The 21630-nt window shown below is 47.0% G+C and overlaps 1 protein-coding gene across 1 annotated transcript in view; it reads left to right on the forward strand.

The window, feature by feature from the left end:
- Window positions 1-21630, forward strand: part of LOC115114461 (contactin-associated protein-like 2) — a 107995-nt gene that overhangs the window by 68854 nt on the left and 17511 nt on the right. Inside the window, exons 15-22 of the mRNA XM_029642708.2 lie at window positions 3504-3660; window positions 3865-3992; window positions 4103-4273; window positions 6494-6712; window positions 7049-7285; window positions 7456-7686; window positions 8094-8227; window positions 8891-8984. Coding sequence (XP_029498568.1) covers window positions 3504-3660; window positions 3865-3992; window positions 4103-4273; window positions 6494-6712; window positions 7049-7285; window positions 7456-7686; window positions 8094-8227; window positions 8891-8984 — 1371 coding nt within the window. The remainder of the gene's footprint in view (window positions 1-3503; window positions 3661-3864; window positions 3993-4102; window positions 4274-6493; window positions 6713-7048; window positions 7286-7455; window positions 7687-8093; window positions 8228-8890; window positions 8985-21630) is intronic.

A 21630-nucleotide genomic window follows, 5' to 3' on the forward strand; every position in this document is an offset into this window, starting at 1 on the left:
GGGTCGTGCGCGCTGGGACCACCAGATTAGGGTGGCCGCGGCCACGCGGTGTGGAGCGTTTGTATGGTCTGTGCAGAGAGGAGAGAACAGGGATAGACAGACACATAGTTGACAGGCTACACAAGAGGCTACGCTAATGCAAAGGAGATTGGAATGACAAGTGGACTACACGTCTCGAGTGTTCAGAAAGTTAAGCTTACGTAGCAAGAATCTTATTGACTAAAATGATTAAAATGATACAGTACTGCTGAAGTAGGCTAGCTGGCAGAGGCTGCGTTGTTGACTATGTAGGCTAGCTGGCAGTGGCTGCGTTGTTGACACTACACTAATCAAGTCGTTCCGTTGAGTGTAATAGTTTCTACTGTGCTGCTATTCGGGGCTAGCTGGCTAGCTAGCAGTGTTGATTACGTTACGTTGCGTTAAAAGAACGACAATAGCTGGCTAGCTAACCTAGGAAATCGCTCTAGACTACACAATTATCTTTGATACAAAGACGGCTATGTAGCTAGCTATGTAGCTAGCTACGATCAAACAAATCAAGCCGTTGTACTGTAATGAAATGAAATGAAAATGTGATACTACCTGTGGAGCGAGGCGAAATGCGACCGGGTTGTTGAGTGAGGAAGTTCTGTTCGGTAGACGTTGGCTAGCTGTTGGCTAGCTAGCAGTGTCTCCTACGTTAAGGACGACAAATAGCTGGCTAGCTAACCTCGGTAAATTAAGATAATCACTCTAAAACTACACACTCTAAACTACACAATTATCTTGGATACGAAGACAGCAAAGACAACTATGTAGCTAGCTAACACTACACTAATCAAGTCGTTCAGTTGAGTGTAATAGTTGTGCTGCTAATCGGTAGACGGTGGACGTTAGCTAGCTGGCTAACTGCTGGCCATATAGCAGTGTAGACTGCGTTAGGACGACGAAATACGATAATTACACAATTATCTATGATACAAAGACGGCTATGTAGCTAGCTAAGAAGAAATTGCTAAGATTAGACAAATCAAACCGTTGTACTATAATGAAATGTAATGAAATGTAATACTACCTGCGGACCGAGTGCGGATTATTGTTTGTTATTGATGAATGTCCATTTAGCTGTTGCTAGATTGTTTAGCCGATTGTTATTAGCATTATGGCTACACGTGAAGAATACTCTTATCTATTTGATTTGGCAAGTGTTTCACGAGATGTGAAGGCAAGCTGGCGTACATTAGACAGCGGCAAGCTGGCGTACATTAGACAGCGACAAGCTGGCGTACATTAGACAGCCGGCAAGCTGGCGTACATTAGACAGCGGCAAGCTGGCGTACATTAGACAGCGGCAAGCTGGCGTACATTAGACAGCGGCAAGCTGGCGTACATTAGACAGCGACACAGCAGTTGTCATCCCTTGTCATTACTCATAGAATTGAGGCAAGCGTTTATTGCAGTGGCTCCGAGAAATACGACCTGTGATAAATGGAACTGGTTTATTCCCTTAAGCCAACCATAGGGAACATTATAACTGAAATTCCATGACAGCCACAGAACCTAAAAGCTTGTCAGTTTCATCCAACAATGTAGTGTTTTATTTTTTTTACCTTGTTTGATTTTTATCTCATCTGGCGTTATCAAGCAACAGCCGTTCCCCCTGAGGGTCCATAGAGTTCCGAGCCTGAGGTTTTGTCAGCAGCAGGGTAGCCCCAGCTCCCAGCCTCTAGAGTAGACACTGATTTGTGATATGAGTATATGTATATGAGCAGCATAACAAGCTTTCATCATGTCCTTTGGATGTGTTAGGATCTGAGACAGGGGCCTGACTGACTGGAGACGTTGACAGATAAAACCCACACATCATTAGTGTTCTGGTGAGCTCTGTACACCTTGCTGCTCAACAGCCGTTTAGCGTGGTGAAAGGGAGTGTGTTGGTTGGCAGGATCAGTGAGCTGAAAGAGACTAGGTGTCGGAAATTCCTGGTCAGAGCTGCTGGTCAGTGGTAGTACCTCTCCCTCATTTGGTAGTCGTATTGTGTTGGCCTCAGTGGTGCCCATTCATACAGTATTGAGGAATAGAAGCTTACTCTACCTCCCAGTTTCACCGCTGCTGGTTTGTCTCTCTGCCCTCACACAGACGGGAGACACTTGGCCTCCAGGCCCTCAGCTTAGCCTATTTCCCTTCTCATCACCATAAAGAACCTGAATTATTGATTACTCTATAGCCAGGGAATACCCAGAACCCCACAATTGTCCATGCTGCTCCCCTCAATCTCTCTCTCTATCCACCCTCCTCTCTCCATCCACCCCCCTCTCTCCATCTCCCTCTCTTCACCCCCCCCCCCCCCCCCTCCCCTGCATGTGGACCAGTGTGGAACATGGATACCTTGCAGGGGAACAGCCTGTGTAGCAGCCTTTGTTCTCTCCCTGGAGCCTCACCGCCTCACTCTGTGTTCCCTTGGCTTTTACTGAATTTTTTTTTTTGCCGATTTCTGAGGCATGTGTTGAACAGACCACCCCTGTGGCTAGAAACAGCGGTCCCATTGTCCTTCAACTATTATTTCCCCATTGATGCAAACATTGCGTAAATATTTCACTGTCAGTGGCTTGATACCAGACCCCTTCAATAATGTACTGCCAGCCAATTATTATTGTTCATACAATTATTATTTGTCATTCACTGGAGGGAAACTTCAGCCAGGTGCTGCTGATAAGTAACAATGACAAGATGGAAAATGGCAAATGAAATTATATTTTCTTGTCTTTCCCAAATTACCATTGTGTAAACATTGTTTTTTTCCCACTGCTTATTGTTAAAGCATGCCTGTTGTTTGACTACTTGACATTCAAAAGCATAATTCACATTGTAAACAGCAAAACACAAGAGTTGTTCAGTGATCCTACAGTAGTCAGTATGACTACACAAGCACGGTGGAGATGTTGAACAAGAACAAATGCCCTGGAGTGTGTTTGTCTTGATAAATGATCTTGTTTGTCCATCTATACAAACAGACATTTCCACTTGATGTGATTCCTCACGCCAGTTATTTTCCCGTTCCTTAGAGCAAGTCATTTTTGATTACCTGGAGTGCTGAATAACACTATCGGTCTGTGCTGCTGTTGGTGTGGAACAGGAGGAATAGCTGATTAATAGACCACAAAGCTTGTCTCAATCAATAAAAAAGTAAAGTGTCAAATAGAGTGAAGGAAAATGGATCAGCTGGTTCCACTTGTTTAAGGATCTAAACATAGGACTGCACATAACATGAGCAGTATAGGCATCAATAGCCTCTTCATCTCAGTTTCAAGGCTATTTGCTACGCGAGTTTGACATCAACAACGGTAGCATGTTATTGTCTGTGTACCAGTAGAGAAGAGTACATGAAAAAAAAACTGCTTAGACTATCTATGGTCATTTGTTTACTGTAGATATACACAAATATTGTGGCATGATGCTTATGTATTGAGTATGTTGTTGTTTTGGTAAGTTCTGTGCTGATTCATGTTGTTGTTATTTTGCAGAGGGATCTCCATTGACATGGTGGGTTGGCAGGGCCAATGAGAGGCATTTTTACTGGGGTGGTTCAGGCCCAGGGATCCAGAAGTGTGCCTGTGGAATCGAGAGGAACTGCACCAACCCCAAGTACTACTGCAACTGTGACGCTGACCAAACGCGCTGGTGAGTGACTGAACAAGGCCATAGATTCGATGTTACAGTATTAAAATGTCGTTTTATAATCTAGTTATCCTGAAATGTCATACATGAAATGAATCAAGACATAATACATTGTAACATTTGCTTTGTGCTACAATCTTACTGTTGTGCCTTTTGTAGTGAAAATATTCCTCTGTATCTCACATATTTGATTTGTTTTTAATTTAGGAGAGAGGACGCTGGTCTTCTGGTGTATAAAGACCATTTGCCTGTGAGTCAGGTGGTGGTTGGTGACACTAATCGTGCTGGCTCGGAGGCTAAATTGACTGTGGGTCCACTGCGTTGTCAAGGAGATGGTGAGTTTGTTATAATTTCCACACCTATGGTAGTATTTTGGGCCATTATTCTCTGCTTTGTATGACTAGAATGCACATTGAGTGATTCATGTTTCCTGTCTGTTTCCCAGGTAACTACTGGAACGCAGCATCCTTCAACACGCCTGGATCCTACCTGCACTTCCCTACCTTCCAAGGAGAGACCAGTGCTGACATCTCTTTCTATTTCAAGACTTCCTCCTCTTATGGCGTCTTTCTGGAGAACCTTGGCAACGCTGACTTCATCCGCCTGGAACTAAAAGGTGAGTATACCACTACTCAGTAACAGGTCGATATACACTACCTGTAGACTTATATTATGGATGTGTGTCTGTGCAGTGCAATATCAAAGCTCTGGGTCAACATCTGCAAAAAATTATCCCATTACAATATATAATGTATAGATGCAGTATAAATTCAGTGGTTTTGGACAGTGTTGATAAGGCTTATTCACAGTAGATATCGACTTTGACTTGCCACTATGACTTTCCACTATATAAAAAGTATCTTGTCTGTCTTGTGGCCACAAAACAAGAATCTCGTGTTCCTACTAAAAACAAACCACCAGCCACTAAGCAATTGTCACCTGCCATGTTCCCTGAGAGCTACCATTCAGTTCTTAGTACAGCTTCTCAGTCAACTCTTGGGGACTTGTAACAAGATGGTAGATTGAATTTTGGGGGACAAGTGTGTGTGTACTGTAGAGTCTCAGTCTGAGAACATTGTGAAGGTGAAACCTCCCACGGTACCTCTAGGGCTCTCCATAAAGGCTGCCATCCATCTCATCGATCGTAGTCCATACTTCTCTCAGCTTATATTCAACTTCAGTGCTTTAGAAATCTCCACTTAGAAATGGCTAGAACTCAGTATTAACTTAAAGTTCACCAGCACAGTGGGAACCCTGTTTGGAAATGGTATTGTTAGATGAAATTGGTTTCCAGTGACATTTAAGCATGATTTGTGAGCTGGTGGGAGAGCAGTTTCCTTCCGCTGGGAAAGATCAATGGTCAGAAATATCTTTGAGCTGCTTCCGTCGCCTCAGAACCCATTGTTATTGTTTCTGACCCTTTTTCTCTGGCAGGTTTGAAGCTTTACTGATGCCATCTTTTGGTGCAATGCGTTGACAATATTTGAGCAGTATTATTAGTGATTCAGTTGCTCTGAAGAAACACAGTCTCTTCGTTGGAGACAGAGACAGACAATATTCTGTTAAAAAAACATTTAATATTCAATATTTTCCCCCCATTTTTTTTTTCCCCCCATTTTAATATATAAGGTATATTATTAGTCTGCCAAGGGAAATGGATTTACTAAGCCTCTGGTGAGCTTTTATATTTTAAACAGTTTTAAACACTCTTGAGTACTGGTACACATTAGAATTTCTCTTTAGAGCTTGGCACTGGCAGTTGTTTTAATGAGACTTGGCTCCACTCCCAAAATTCCTCTCTGAGCTTCAGAATGTTCTCTGCCAGTCCTGCAGGCCAAGCATCTGCTCTGAACAGGTGGATCTATGATTGACAAGGCTCCCCCATGTCATCTCCACCGCTTCAGTACATGCTCTGAATGGAGAACAAATGCAGTCAGACAGCTCCCTTTAATATAGATCTATTGAGTCGGTTGGGAAATAAAATCAAATAATGATTCTCCCAATGTGGTCCAGGGTGAGACCCCCTGGTAAGTGGAAAAGAGCTCAATCACCATCGCTGTGAAATCTCATTACTCGATGGCAGCCTGGAGTCTGATTTATGTGGATTAAGCAATCGGACAGGGTGTTGGGTGATTAGACAAGTTGTCAGTATGTAACGTCTCTGTAGAATTGGACCCAACAGGGGGTATGATGATACCTGTCAACAGGGTTTCAATAAAGTAAATGATGATAGACGGGGAAATGAGAGAACTGTGTCGTTGTGAAAGGGAGTGCTATCTCACTGCTCCCTGAAGTATTTGTCTGCTTTACGCATTTATAAGTGTTGGCTGATAGGTACTTGTCAAATACACATCTAGAAAGTGATCAGTTTTTCAGAGCTGTGAATTATACATAGTGTCATTCATTTTTATTTTGAAGTCATCATGATTTCAACAAGGATATTTCAAATCATGATTTCAACAGCAACGGAAATTATACAACAGTTTCCTTCGCATTCATGGGAAAAGTCAACACTGTATGTAAGCAGAATTCCATTTCGGTAAAAATGCTTGTTAGCTTTTCAACCACTCCGAAACAGACCAAGGTCTTTCAATTCTCCTGTATAGCCCAAGCCTAATCCTTGTTTCAAAAACTACCTCCTTGACACATTTCCACCTCCTTAATTAAGTTGTTTCTCACCAAAAATTACTTACTTAGACTCTTACTTACTTATCCTCTTTGTGCCCACCTGCTCATAAGGCAGATACAAGACCTCTCCACTTCTGACGATCCAAAACCTGTTTGGCAGCACCCAAAACCTTATCTAACTCCTTGCCCTTTCTCCCCTCCTGCCCAGCTGCCACGCTTGTGTCCTTCTCCTTTGATGTGGGCAACGGTCTGGTGGAGCTGAGTGTGAGGTCGTCCACTCCTCTTAATGATGACCAGTGGCACAGGGTGGTGGCTGAGCGCAATGTGAAGGAAGCTGTGCTGCAGCTGGATGGGCACTACAAGGAGGTTCGCCCTGCACCCCCACAGGGTCACACCCGCCTGGAGCTATACAGCCAGCTCTACGTGGGTAAGATATCCTGCCTACCTGCCTCCCACCACATAGCGCAATGATGATCCGGTTTATATGTCTATGTGGGTTAGACTACTGCTGCTCAGCTCATGGTGTTATGACCCGACTTATACAGGCTGCACTGTTGGATACAGGCCCACGCAGTTTTCACATTGCACACAACAACAATGTCAAAAGGTATAAGGATGTCAATTCCATAACTTCAACAACTAAAAAAAAAACATGAGTTTACCTGTTTTTTTTTTTTTTTTTACCAGAAGTGTACTTTGTAACATAAGTTGTTGTAAACCAAAATACCTAATACAACTTCTTGTCATAAACGTTATCATTCAGGTGCATCGGGTGGCCAGAGGGGGTTCCTAGGATGTATCCGTGCCCTGAAGATGAACGGTGTGACCCTTGACCTGGAAGAGAGGGCGAAGGTCACCCCAGGGGTTAAGCCTGGCTGCTCTGGCCACTGCACCAGCTACGGGCAGCACTGCAGAAACGGTGGCCAGTGCATGGAGAAATACAACGGTTACTCATGTGACTGCACCTTAACGGCGTATGACGGGCCCTTCTGCACTGAAGGTAAAATACAGTCACAGTCATGTGAGAGAATAGTAACTCTGAATATGTCCTGGTATTTATTTTTCAACTTTACACGGTGCTTTAGGGAGGCTAATATCGATACGCTTGTCAATCTCTCAAACTCATGCTGATGTTTTGTATCGCTGCCAAATGTCTCCTGTGTGTATCAGATGTGGGCGGCTACTTCGAGAGTGGAACACTCGTTCGTTACGACTTCCTTCCCGAGAGGGGCCTTCCAGCTATCAGGGATGTGAAGAGCCTGTCTCCCTTGCTGCCCACGGAGGGCAACCTGACCCAGGAGGAGCTGGTGTTCAGCTTCAGCACCTCCAACGCCCCGAGCATCCTGGTGTACATCAGCTCTAGGACTCAGGACTACCTGGCTGTGGTGCTCAGAAACAATGGTGAGAGAGAAACTGCTCAAAGGGTCTGAAATGCTTGAAAGAACAAGAGAGCAACCCTGGCCGTCCGTTTATAGGGTTTGAAATGCTTGGAGGGTGAAGTTAATGACTCTGTCAGCAAAGAACCACAGAATGTACTGTAAATTAGCTCAATAGCTAATTATATAGTGCAACACACAGGTTGGGCATGGTCCCAGGCACATACATATTTCACTGAAAAAGCAGAAAGAGAGAGTGATAGTCAATTTAGTATTTGGCAATGTAAAGCGTCATTTTAAAATACAATTTCCACTTGAGTGTGATACTCTTACCATGTTACTAAGCCTATCAGAATATGGACTGACAACCATATGAATTACGATGGTGATGGAACATTGGGACTGACTGTCCATTCCATCTCCCTCTGTCAGGAACACTTCAGATCCGCTACAGCCTGGGAGGCCTGAGGGAGCCGTTCACCATCGACCTGGACCAGCGCAACATGGCCAACGGGCAGCCCCACCACATCAACATCTCCAGGCAGGAGAGGAACGTATGGCTGCAGGTGATAATAATGAGGACAGTAATGTGGTTTTATATCTCTATAAAGCACTTTTCACCTGCAGGTCTAGTATGACCCTAGTGTTCCCCTGTCACAAAGGCTGATCTAACACACAGTGGGATTTGCTGAAGTCATGAAATAAATAAAAAAATAAAGAAGTTTTAATTCCTTCAAGACTACGTTAGGCCGCAGGTAAAAATCATACCAATGTAGCTTTATTTAAAGAACAATTTATCAAGCAGTTGAAAGGTTGGACTTTAATGTTCTACTTGTGCTAGGGAGGGCACTGATCTCAGTGGGAGATTTGCTGACGTCATGAAATCCAACAAAATACAACCTTTCCCTGTCCTCTGACTACATTAGGCTGATTGATAGCTACATAGACTATAGATAAAGCACTTCATTAAGGAGTTGAACGGCAGGACTAGTGCTCTCAGGAGGGGAGGACACCACTCTCAGTGAGAGTGTGCTGTCCTCTGACTGCATTAGGCTGTTGACACACCTGACCCACCTTGTCTGTGGAGATGGTGTTTAGTGCATTGTGCTATTAGCACACTTTTTCTAAAGCCTACCACTAGGGGGCAGTAATAATACAGTACAGCTGAACTGGGTTTATAACTGACTGTAATACATCATGATTCAGGACCATATGGTATTATTTTCCAGTTGGATCATTACCCCCCAGTCAGCTACACTCTGCCTGATGACTCTGACACTCAGTTCAACCTGGTCAAGACCATATTCTTGGGGAAAGTCTTTGGTAAGTGCAGATATAATCCATGTTTTACTGTAGTGCAAATATAATAAATGCCATCAGAGGTATGTGTACAGATCTCTTAGAATTCGCCCCTAAGTCATTTTAGGACTTTGGTTCTGTGTGTTCTGATAAAAAACAGAACCATAATTTGTGTTGCCCATCCGTGGCTAAAAAGTGATGAGTCCTGGTTTAGTCCAGGTGTATTAATATATGTAATGAGGGTATCAATATAGATGGTAAAGGTGATGTTGCCTTGACAGAAAATCATGTACGTGTATTTTAGTGGCCATATTGTCTAGGTCTTAATCTGACTGATGTAGTACCACACCACTGCAGCACACAACACAACAGTATTCTGTAACCAGACGAGGGATGGAATAGGAACTCTAAGAATGTGATGTGGTGGGAGGGAGCAGTACTGTGTCAGCAGGAGTCAGACACCAGTACACTGGTCCTGTTCTGAGAACAGTAGAATGCCCCATTCTGCCTGGCTTGTAAAGCCTTACGACTCCCTAGAGTGCTTTGCTGCTGCACTCTGTGAATAAATTAACAACAGGCCCACCAATCTCTGACATCATCCTCAGGGAGGGAGGGAGGACAGAGGCCCGATCCTGATCCCCCATCTTGCACTCCTGTACGCACATCCAGGTTTTCTCTGAGCCGTGCGGTGAATGCATTAGTTCACTGATCCATGACATCATATTTTCTCCATGTTTTCTCTGGTCTGGCTGTGGGGAAGGTAGGGAAAGGAGATGGACTGAATCACTCGGGGTGCATTCATATTCAGAGCTCGCTGGCTAACCAAGGCTGTAGGCACGTAGACACCCTGGCAGGTATATAGACAGGCTGACAGACAGGTATACACACAGGAAAACAAACAGAGAGATTGATAGATGTATTGGCAGGAAGACAAATAGACTACTAGCTGGCAGCGAGGCAGATACAGAGGTAAATGGACCTACTGACTGACTGACAGACAGACGATCACAGACAGACGATCACAGACAGACGGACGATCACAGACAGACGGACGATCACAGACAGACGGACGATCGCAGACAGACCGACGATCGCAGACAGACCGACGATCGCAGACAGACCGACGATCGCAGACAGACAGACAATCGCAGACAGACAGACAATCGCAGACAGACAGACAATCGCAGACAGACAGACAATCGCAGACAGACAGACAATCATAGACAGACAGACAGACAATCATAGACAGACAGACAGACAATCATAGACAGACAGACAGACAATCATAGACAGACAGACAGACAATCATAGACAGACAATCATAGACAGACAGACAGACAATCATAGACAGACAGAAAATCAGACAGACGATCAGACAGACTACCATAGACAGATGATCAGACAGACTACCATAGACAGACGATCAGACAGACAGACGATCAGACAGACAGACAGACGACCATAGGCAGACAGACAGACAACCATAGGCAGACAGACAGACAATCACAGACAGACGATCATAGACAGACGACCATAGACAGACAGACAATCACAGACAGACGATCAGACAGACGACCATAGACAGACAGACAGATGACCATAGACAGACAGACAGATGACCATAGACAGACAGACGACCATAGACAGACAGACGACCATAGACAGACAGACGACCATAGACAGACAGACGATCAGACAGACGACCATAGACAGACAGACGACCATAGGCAGACAGACAGACGACCATAGACAGACAGACAGACAGACAGACAGACAGACAATCACAGACAGACAATCATAGACAGACAGACGATCATAGACAGACAGACGATCAGACAGACGACCATAGGCAGGCAGACAGACAGACGACCATAGACAGACAGACGACCATAGGCAGATAGACAGACGACCATAGGCAGATAGACAGACGACCATAGGCAGATAGACAGACGACCATAGGCAGATAGACAGACGACCATAGACAGACAGACGACCATAGACAGACAGACGATCAGACAGACGACCATAGACAGACAGACAGACAACCATAGGCAGACAGACAGACGACCATAGACAGACGACCATAGACAGACGACCATAGACAAACAGACAGACGACCATAGGCAGACAGACAGAACGACCATAGACAGACGACCATAGACAGACAGACGACCATAGGCAGACAGACAGACAGACGACCATAGGCAGACAGACAGACAGACGACCATAGGCAGGCAGACAGACAGACGACCATAGGCAGACAGACAGACAGACGACCATAGGCAGGCAGACAGACAGACAGACAGACGACCATAGGCAGGCAGACGACCATAGGCAGACAGACAGACAGACGACCATAGGCAGACAGACAGACGACCATAGACACATAGACAGACGACCATAGACACAGACAGACGACCATAGACACATAGACAGACGACCATAGACACATAGACAGACGACCATAGACACATAGACAGACGACCATAGACACATAGACAGACGACCATAGACACATAGACAGACGACCATAGACAGACAGACGACCATAGACAGACAGACAGACGACCATAGACAGACAGACGATCAGACAGACGACCATAGGCAGACAGACAGATGACCATAGGCAGACAGACAGACAACCATAGACAGACAGACAGACGACCATAGGCAGACAGACAGACGACCATAGGCAGACAGACAGACAGACAGACAGACCCATAGGCAGACAGACAGACAGAGAGACAGACAATCACAGACAGACGATCATAGACAGACAGACGATCATAGACAGACAGACGACCATAGACAGACAGACGATCAGACAGACGACCATAGGCAGACAGACAGACGACCATAGGCAGACAGACAGACGACCATAGGCAGACAGACAGACGACCATAGACAGACGGACAGACGACCATAGACAGACGGACAGACGACCATAGACAGACAGACGACCATAGGCAGACAGACAGACGACCATAGGCAGACAGACAGATGACCATAGGCAGACAGACAGACGACCATAGGCAGACAGACAGACGACCATAGGCAGACAGACAGACAGACGACCATAGGCAGACAGACAGACAGACAGACGACCATAGGCAGACAGACAGACAGACAGACAGACGGCCATAGACAGACAGACAGACGACCATAGACAGACAGACAGACGACCATAGACAGACGACCATAGACACATAGACAGACGACCATAGACAGACAGACAGACCATAGACAGACAGACAGACAGACAGACGACCATAGGCAGACAGACAGACAGACGACCATAGGCAGGCAGACAGACGACCATAGGCAGGCAGACAGACAGACGACCATAGGCAGGCAGACAGACAGACGACCATAGGCAGACAGACAGACAGACGACCATAGGCAGACAGACAGACAGACGACCATAGGCAGACAGACGACCATAGACACATAGACAGACGACCATAGACACATAGACAGACGACCATAGACACATAGACAGACAGACCATAGACAGACAGACAGACGACCATAGACAGACAGACAGACGACCATAGACAGACAGACAGACAGACAGGCAGACGACCATAGACAGACAGACAGACAGACAGGCAGACGACCATAGACAGACAGACAGACAGACGACCATAGACAGACAGACAGACGACCATAGACAGACAGACAGACAGACGACCATAGACAGACAGACAGACAGACGACCATAGACAGACACAGACAGACAGACGACCATAGACAGACACAGACAGACGACCATAGACAGACACAGACAGACGACCATAGACAGACGACCATAGACAGACAGACAGACGACCATAGACAGACAGACAGACAGACAGGCAGACGACCATAGACAGACAGACAGAGAGACGACCATAGACAGACAGACAGACGACCATAGACAGACAGACAGACAGACGACCATAGACAGACAGACAGACAGACGACCATAGACAGACACAGACAGACAGACGACCATAGACAGACACAGACAGACGACCATAGACAGACACAGACAGACGACCATAGACAGACGACCATAGACAGACAGACAGACGACCATAGACAGACAGACAGACAGACGACCATAGACAGACAGACAGAGACGATCATAGACAGACAGACGACCATTGACAGACAGACGACCATTGACAGACAGACGACCATTGACAGACAGACGATCATAGACAGACAGACGATCATAGACAGACAGACAGACGACCATAGACAGACAGACGACCATAGACAGACAGACGACCATAGACAGACAGACGATCATAGACAGACAGACAGACAGACGACCATAGACAGACAGACAACCATAGACAGACAGACGATCATAGACAGACAGACGATCAGACAGACAGACGATCAGACAGACAGACGATCAGACAGACAGACGACCATAGACAAACAGACAGACGACCATAGATAGACACAGACAGACGACCATAGATAGACACAGACAGACGACCATAGATAGACACAGACAGACGACCATAGATAGACACAGACAGACGACCATAGATAGACACAGACAGACGACCATAGATAGACACAGACAGACGACCATAGACAAACAGACAGACGACCATAGATAGACACAGACAGACGACCATAGATAGACACAGACAGACGACCATAGATAGACACAGACAGACGACCATAGATAGACACAGACAGACGACCATAGACAGACAGACAGACAATCATAGACAGACAGACAGACGACCACAGACAGACAGACAGACGACCACAGACAGACGACCACCAGACAGACAGACAGACAGACGACACACAGACAGACGATCATAGACAGACGACCATAGACAGACAGACAATCACAGACAGACGATCAGACAGACGACCATAGACAGACAGACAGATGACCATAGACAGACAGACGACCATAGACAGACAGACGACCATAGACAGACAGACGACCATAGACAGACAGACAGACGATCAGACAGACGACCATAGACAGACAGACGACCATAGGCAGACAGACAGACGACCATAGACAGACAGACAGACAGACAGACAGACAGACAGACAGACAATCACAGACAGACAATCATAGACAGACAGACGATCATAGACAGACAGACAGACAGACAGACGATCAGACAGACGACCATAGGCAGACAGACAGACGACCATAGACAGACAGACAGACGACCATAGACAGACAGACAGACAGACGACCATAGACAGACACAGACAGACAGACGACCATAGACAGACACAGACAGACGACCATAGACAGACACAGACAGACGACCATAGACAGACACAGACAGACGACCATAGACAGACACAGACAGACGACCATAGACAGACAGACAGACGACCATAGACAGACAGACAGACGACCATAGACAGACAGACAGACAGACGACCATAGACAGACAGACAGAGACGATCATAGACAGACAGACGACCATTGACAGACAGACGACCATTGACAGACAGACGACCATTGACAGACAGACGATCATAGACAGACAGACAGACGACCATAGACAGACAGACGACCATAGACAGACAGACGACCATAGACAGACAGACGATCATAGACAGACAGACAGACAGACGACCATAGACAGACAGACGACCATAGACAGACAGACGACCATAGACAGACAGACGATCATAGACAGACAGACGATCAGACAGACAGACGATCAGACAGACAGACGATCAGACAGACAGACGATCAGACAGACAGACAACCATAGACAAACAGACAGACGACCATAGATAGACACAGACAGACGACCATAGATAGACACAGACAGACCATAGATAGACACAGACAGACGACCATAGATAGACACAGACAGACGACCATAGATAGACACAGACAGACGACCATAGATAGACACAGACAGACGACCATAGATAGACACAGACAGACGACCATAGATAGACACAGACAGACGACCATAGATAGACACAGACAGACGACCATAGATAGACACAGACAGACGACCATAGACAGACAGACAGACGACCATAGACAGACAGACAGACGACCACAGACAGACAGACAGACGACCACAGACAGACGACCACAGACAGACAGACAGACGACCACAGACAGACGATCATAGACAGACGACCATAGACAGACAGACAATCATAGACAGACGACCATAGACAGACAGACAATCACAGACAGACGATCAGATGACCATAGACAGACAGACGACCATAGACAGACAGACGACCATAGACAGACAGACGACCATAGACAGACAGACGACCATAGACAGACAGACGATCAGACAGACGACCATAGACAGACAGACGACCATAGGCAGACAGACAGACGACCATAGACAGACAGACAGACAGACAGACAGACAATCACAGACAGACAATCATAGACAGACAGACGATCATAGACAGACAGACGATCAGACAGACGTCCATAGGCAGACAGACAGACGACCATAGACAGACGACCATAGGCAGATAGACAGACGACCATAGGCAGATAGACAGACGACCATAGACAGACAGACGACCATAGACAGACAGACGACCATAGACAGACAGACGACCATAGACAGACAGACGATCAGACAGACGACCATAGACAGACAGACGATCAGACAGACGACCATAGACAGACAGACAGACAACCATAGGCAGACAGACAGACGACCATAGACAGACGACCATAGACAGACAGACAGACGACAAACAGACAGACGACCATAGACAAACAGACAGACGACCATAGGCAGACAGACAGAACGACCATAGACAGACGACCATAGACAGACAGACGACCATAGGCAGACAGACAGACAGACGACCATAGACAGACAGACAGACGACCATAGACAGATAGACGACCATAGACAGATAGACAGACAGACGACCATAGACAGACAGACAGACGACCATAGACAGACAGACAGACGACCATAGACAGACAGACAGAGACGATCATAGACAGACAGACGACCATTGACAGACAGACGACCATTGACAGACAGACGACCATTGACAGACAGACGATCATAGACAGACAGACAGACGACCATAGACAGACAGACAGACAGACAGAGACCAGACAGACGATCATAGACAGACAGACAGACAGACGACCATAGACAGACAGACAACCATAGACAGACAGACGATCATAGACAGACAGACGATCAGACAGACAGACGATCAGACAGACAGACGATCAGACAGACAGACGACCATAGACAAACAGACAGACGACCATAGATAGACACAGACAGACGACCATAGATAGACACAGACAGACGACCATAGATAGACACAGACAGACGACCATAGATAGACACAGACAGACGACCATAGATAGACACAGACAGACGACCATAGATAGACACAGACAGACGACCATAGACAAACAGACAGACGACCATAGATAGACACAGACAGACGACCATAGATAGACACAGACAGACGACCATAGATAGACACAGACAGACGACCATAGATAGACACAGACAGACGACCATAGACAGACAGACAGACAATCATAGACAGACAGACAGACGACCACAGACAGACAGACAGACGACCACAGACAGACGACCACAGACAGACAGACAGACGACCACAGACAGACGATCATAGACAGACGACCATAGACAGACAGACAATCACAGACAGACGATCAGACAGACGACCATAGACAGACAGACAGATGACCATAGACAGACAGACGACCATAGACAGACAGACGACCATAGACAGACAGACGACCATAGACAGACAGACGATCAGACAGACGACCATAGACAGACAGACGACCATAGGCAGACAGACAGACGACCATAGACAGACAGACAGACAGACAGACAGACAGACAGACAGACAATCACAGACAGACAATCATAGACAGACAGACGATCATAGACAGACAGACGATCAGACAGACGACCATAGGCAGACAGACAGACGACCATAGACAGACAGACAGACGACCATAGACAGACAGACAGACAGACGACCATAGACAGACACAGACAGACAGACGACCATAGACAGACACAGACAGACGACCATAGACAGACACAGACAGACGACCATAGACAGACACAGACAGACGACCATAGACAGACACAGACAGACGACCATAGACAGACAGACAGACGACCATAGACAGACAGACAGACGACCATAGACAGACAGACAGACAGACGACCATAGACAGACAGACAGAGACGATCATAGACAGACAGACGACCATTGACAGACAGACGACCATTGACAGACAGACGACCACCATTGACAGACAGACGATCATAGACAGACAGACGATCATAGACAGACAGACAGACGACCATAGACAGACAGACAGACGACCATAGACAGACAGACGACCATAGACAGACAGACGATCATACAGACAGACAGACAGACAGACGACCATAGACAGACAGACGACCATAGACAGACAGACGACCATAGACAGACAGACGATCATAGACAGACAGACGATCAGACAGACAGACGATCAGAAAGACAGACGATCAGACAGACAGACGATCAGACAGACAGACAACCATAGACAAACAGACAGACGACCATAGATAGACACAGACAGACGACCATAGATAGACACAGACAGACCATAGATAGACACAGACAGACGACCATAGATAGACACAGACAGACGACCATAGATAGACACAGACAGACGACCATAGATAGACACAGACAGACGACCATAGATAGACACAGACAGACGACCATAGATAGACACAGACAGACGACCATAGATAGACACAGACAGACGACCATAGATAGACACAGACAGACGACCATAGATAGACACAGACAGACGACCACAGACAGACAGACAGACGACCACAGACAGACAGACAGACGACCACAGACAGACGACCACAGACAGACAGACAGACGACCACAGACAGACGATCATAGACAGACGACCATAGACAGACAGACAATCATAGACAGACGACCATAGACAGACAGACAATCACAGACAGACGATCAGATGACCATAGACAGACAGACGACCATAGACAGACAGACGACCATAGACAGACAGACGACCATAGACAGACAGACGACCATAGACAGACAGACGACCATAGACAGACAGACGATCAGACAGACGACCATAGACAGACAGACGACCATAGGCAGACAGACAGACGACCATAGACAGACAGACAGACAATCACAGACAGACAATCATAGACAGACAGACGATCATAGACAGACAGACGATCAGACAGACGTCCATAGGCAGACAGACAGACGACCATAGACAGACGACCATAGGCAGATAGACAGACGACCATAGGCAGATAGACAGACGACCATAGACAGACAGACGACCATAGACAGACAGACGACCATAGACAGACAGACGACCATAGACAGACAGACGATCAGACAGACGACCATAGACAGACAGACGATCAGACAGACGACCATAGACAGACAGACAGACAACCATAGGCAGACAGACAGACGACCATAGACAGACGACCATAGACAGACAGACAGACGACCATAGACAAACAGACAGACGACCATAGACAAACAGACAGACGACCATAGGCAGACAGACAGAACGACTATAGACAGACGACCATAGACAGACAGACGACCATAGGCAGACAGACAGACAGACGACCATAGGCAGACAGACAGACAGACGACCATAGGCAGACAGACAGACAGACAGACAGACGACCATAGGCAGGCAGACAGACAGACAGACAGACGACCATAGGCAGACAGACAGACAGACGACCATAGGCAGACAGACAGACGACCATAGACACATAGACAGACGACCATAGACACAGACAGACGACCATAGACACATAGACAGACGACCATAGACACATAGACAGACGACCATAGACACATAGACACATAGACAGACGACCATAGACACATAGACAGACGACCATAGACAGACAGACGACCATAGACAGACAGACAGACGACCATAGACAGACAGACGATCAGACAGACGACCATAGGCAGACAGACAGACAACCATAGGCAGACAGACAGACGACCATAGGCAGACAGACAGACAGACGACCATAGGCAGACAGACAGACAGACAGACAGACCCATAGGCAGACAGACAGACAGACAGAGAGACAGACAATCACAGACAGACGATCATAGACAGACAGACGACCATAGACAGACAGACGATCAGACAGACGACCATAGGCAGACAGACAGACGACCATAGGCAGACAGACAGACGACCATAGACAGACGGACAGACGACCATAGACAGACGGACAGACGACCATAGACAGACGGACAGACGACCATAGACAGACGGACAGACGACCATAGACAGACAGACGACCATAGGCAGACAGACAGACGACCATAGGCAGACAGACAGATGACCATAGGCAGACAGACAATCACAGACAGACAATCATAGACAGACAGACGATCATAGACAGACAGACGATCAGACAGACGACCATAGGCAGACAGACAGACGACCATAGACAGACAGACGACCATAGGCAGATAGACAGACGACCATAGGCAGATAGACAGACGACCATAGGCAGATAGACAGACGACCATAGGCAGATAGACAGACGACCATAGACAGACAGACGACCATAGACAGACAGACGATCAGACAGACGACCATAGACAGACAACCATAGGCAGACAGACAGACGACCATAGACAGACGACCATAGACAAACAGACAGACGACCATAGGCAGACAGACAGAACGACCATAGACAGACGACCATAGACAGACAGACGACCATAGGCAGACAGACAGACAGACGACCATAGGCAGACAGACAGACAGACGACCATAGGCAGGCAGACAGACAGACGACCATAGGCAGACAGACAGACAGACGACCATAGGCAGGCAGACAGACAGACAGACAGACGACCATAGGCAGGCAGACGACCATAGGCAGACAGACAGACAGACGACCATAGGCAGACAGACAGACGACCATAGACACATAGACAGACGACCATAGACACAGACAGACGACCATAGACACATAGACAGACGACCATAGACACATAGACAGACGACCATAGACACATAGACAGACGACCATAGACACATAGACAGACGACCATAGACAGACAGACGACCATAGACAGACAGACGATCAGACAGACGACCATAGGCAGACAGACAGATGACCATAGGCAGACAGACAGATGACCATAGGCAGACAGACAGACAACCATAGACAGACAGACAGACGACCATAGGCAGACAGACAGACGACCATAGGCAGACAGACAGACAGACAGACAGACCCATAGGCAGACAGACAGACAGAGAGACAGACAATCACAGACAGACGATCATAGACAGACAGACGATCATAGACAGACAGACGATCAGACAGACGACCATAGGCAGACAGACAGACGACCATAGGCAGACAGACAGACGACCATAGACAGACGGACCATAGACCATAGACAGACGGACAGACGACCATAGACAGACGGACAGACGACCATAGACAGACGGACAGACGACCATAGACAGACAGACAGATGACCATAGGCAGACAGACAGACGACCATAGGCAGACAGACAGACAGACGACCATAGGCAGACAGACAGACAGACAGACAGACGGCCATAGGCAGACAGACAGACAGACAGACAGACGGCCATAGACAGACAGACAGACGACCATAGACAGACAGACAGACGACCATAGACAGACGACCATAGACACATAGACAGACGACCATAGACAGACAGACAGACCATAGACAGACAGACAGACAGACAGACGACCATAGGCAGACAGACAGACAGACGACCATAGGCAGGCAGACAGACGACCATAGGCAGGCAGACAGACAGACGACCATAGGCAGGCAGACAGACAGACGACCATAGGCAGACAGACGACCATAGACAGACAGACAGACAGACGACCATAGACAGACACAGACAGACAGACGACCATAGACAGACACAGACAGACGACCATAGACAGACACAGACAGACGACCATAGACAGACACAGACAGACGACCATAGACAGACACAGACAGACGACCATAGACAGACAGACAGACAGACAGACGACCATAGACAGACAGACAGACGACCATAGACAGACAGACAGACGACCATAGACAGACAGACAGACAGACGACCATAGACAGACAGACAGAGACGATCATAGACAGACAGACGACCATTGACAGACAGACGACCATTGACAGACAGACGACCATTGACAGACAGACGATCATAGACAGACAGACGATCATAGACAGACAGACAGACGACCATAGACAGACAGACGACCATAGACAGACAGACGACCATAGACAGACAGACGATCATAGACAGACAGACAGACAGACGACCATAGACAGACAGACGACCATAGACAGACAGACGATCATAGACAGACAGACGATCAGACAGACAGACGATCAGACAGACAGACGATCAGACAGACAGACGATCAGACAGACAGACAACCATAGACAAACAGACAGACGACCATAGATAGACACAGACAGACGACCATAGATAGACACAGACAGACCATAGATAGACACAGACAGACGACCATAGATAGACACAGACAGACGACCATAGATAGACACAGACAGACGA

Source organism: Oncorhynchus nerka, linkage group LG9b (genome assembly GCF_034236695.1).
Source record: "Oncorhynchus nerka isolate Pitt River linkage group LG9b, Oner_Uvic_2.0, whole genome shotgun sequence".
NCBI classification, from domain to species: domain Eukaryota; kingdom Metazoa; phylum Chordata; class Actinopteri; order Salmoniformes; family Salmonidae; genus Oncorhynchus; species Oncorhynchus nerka.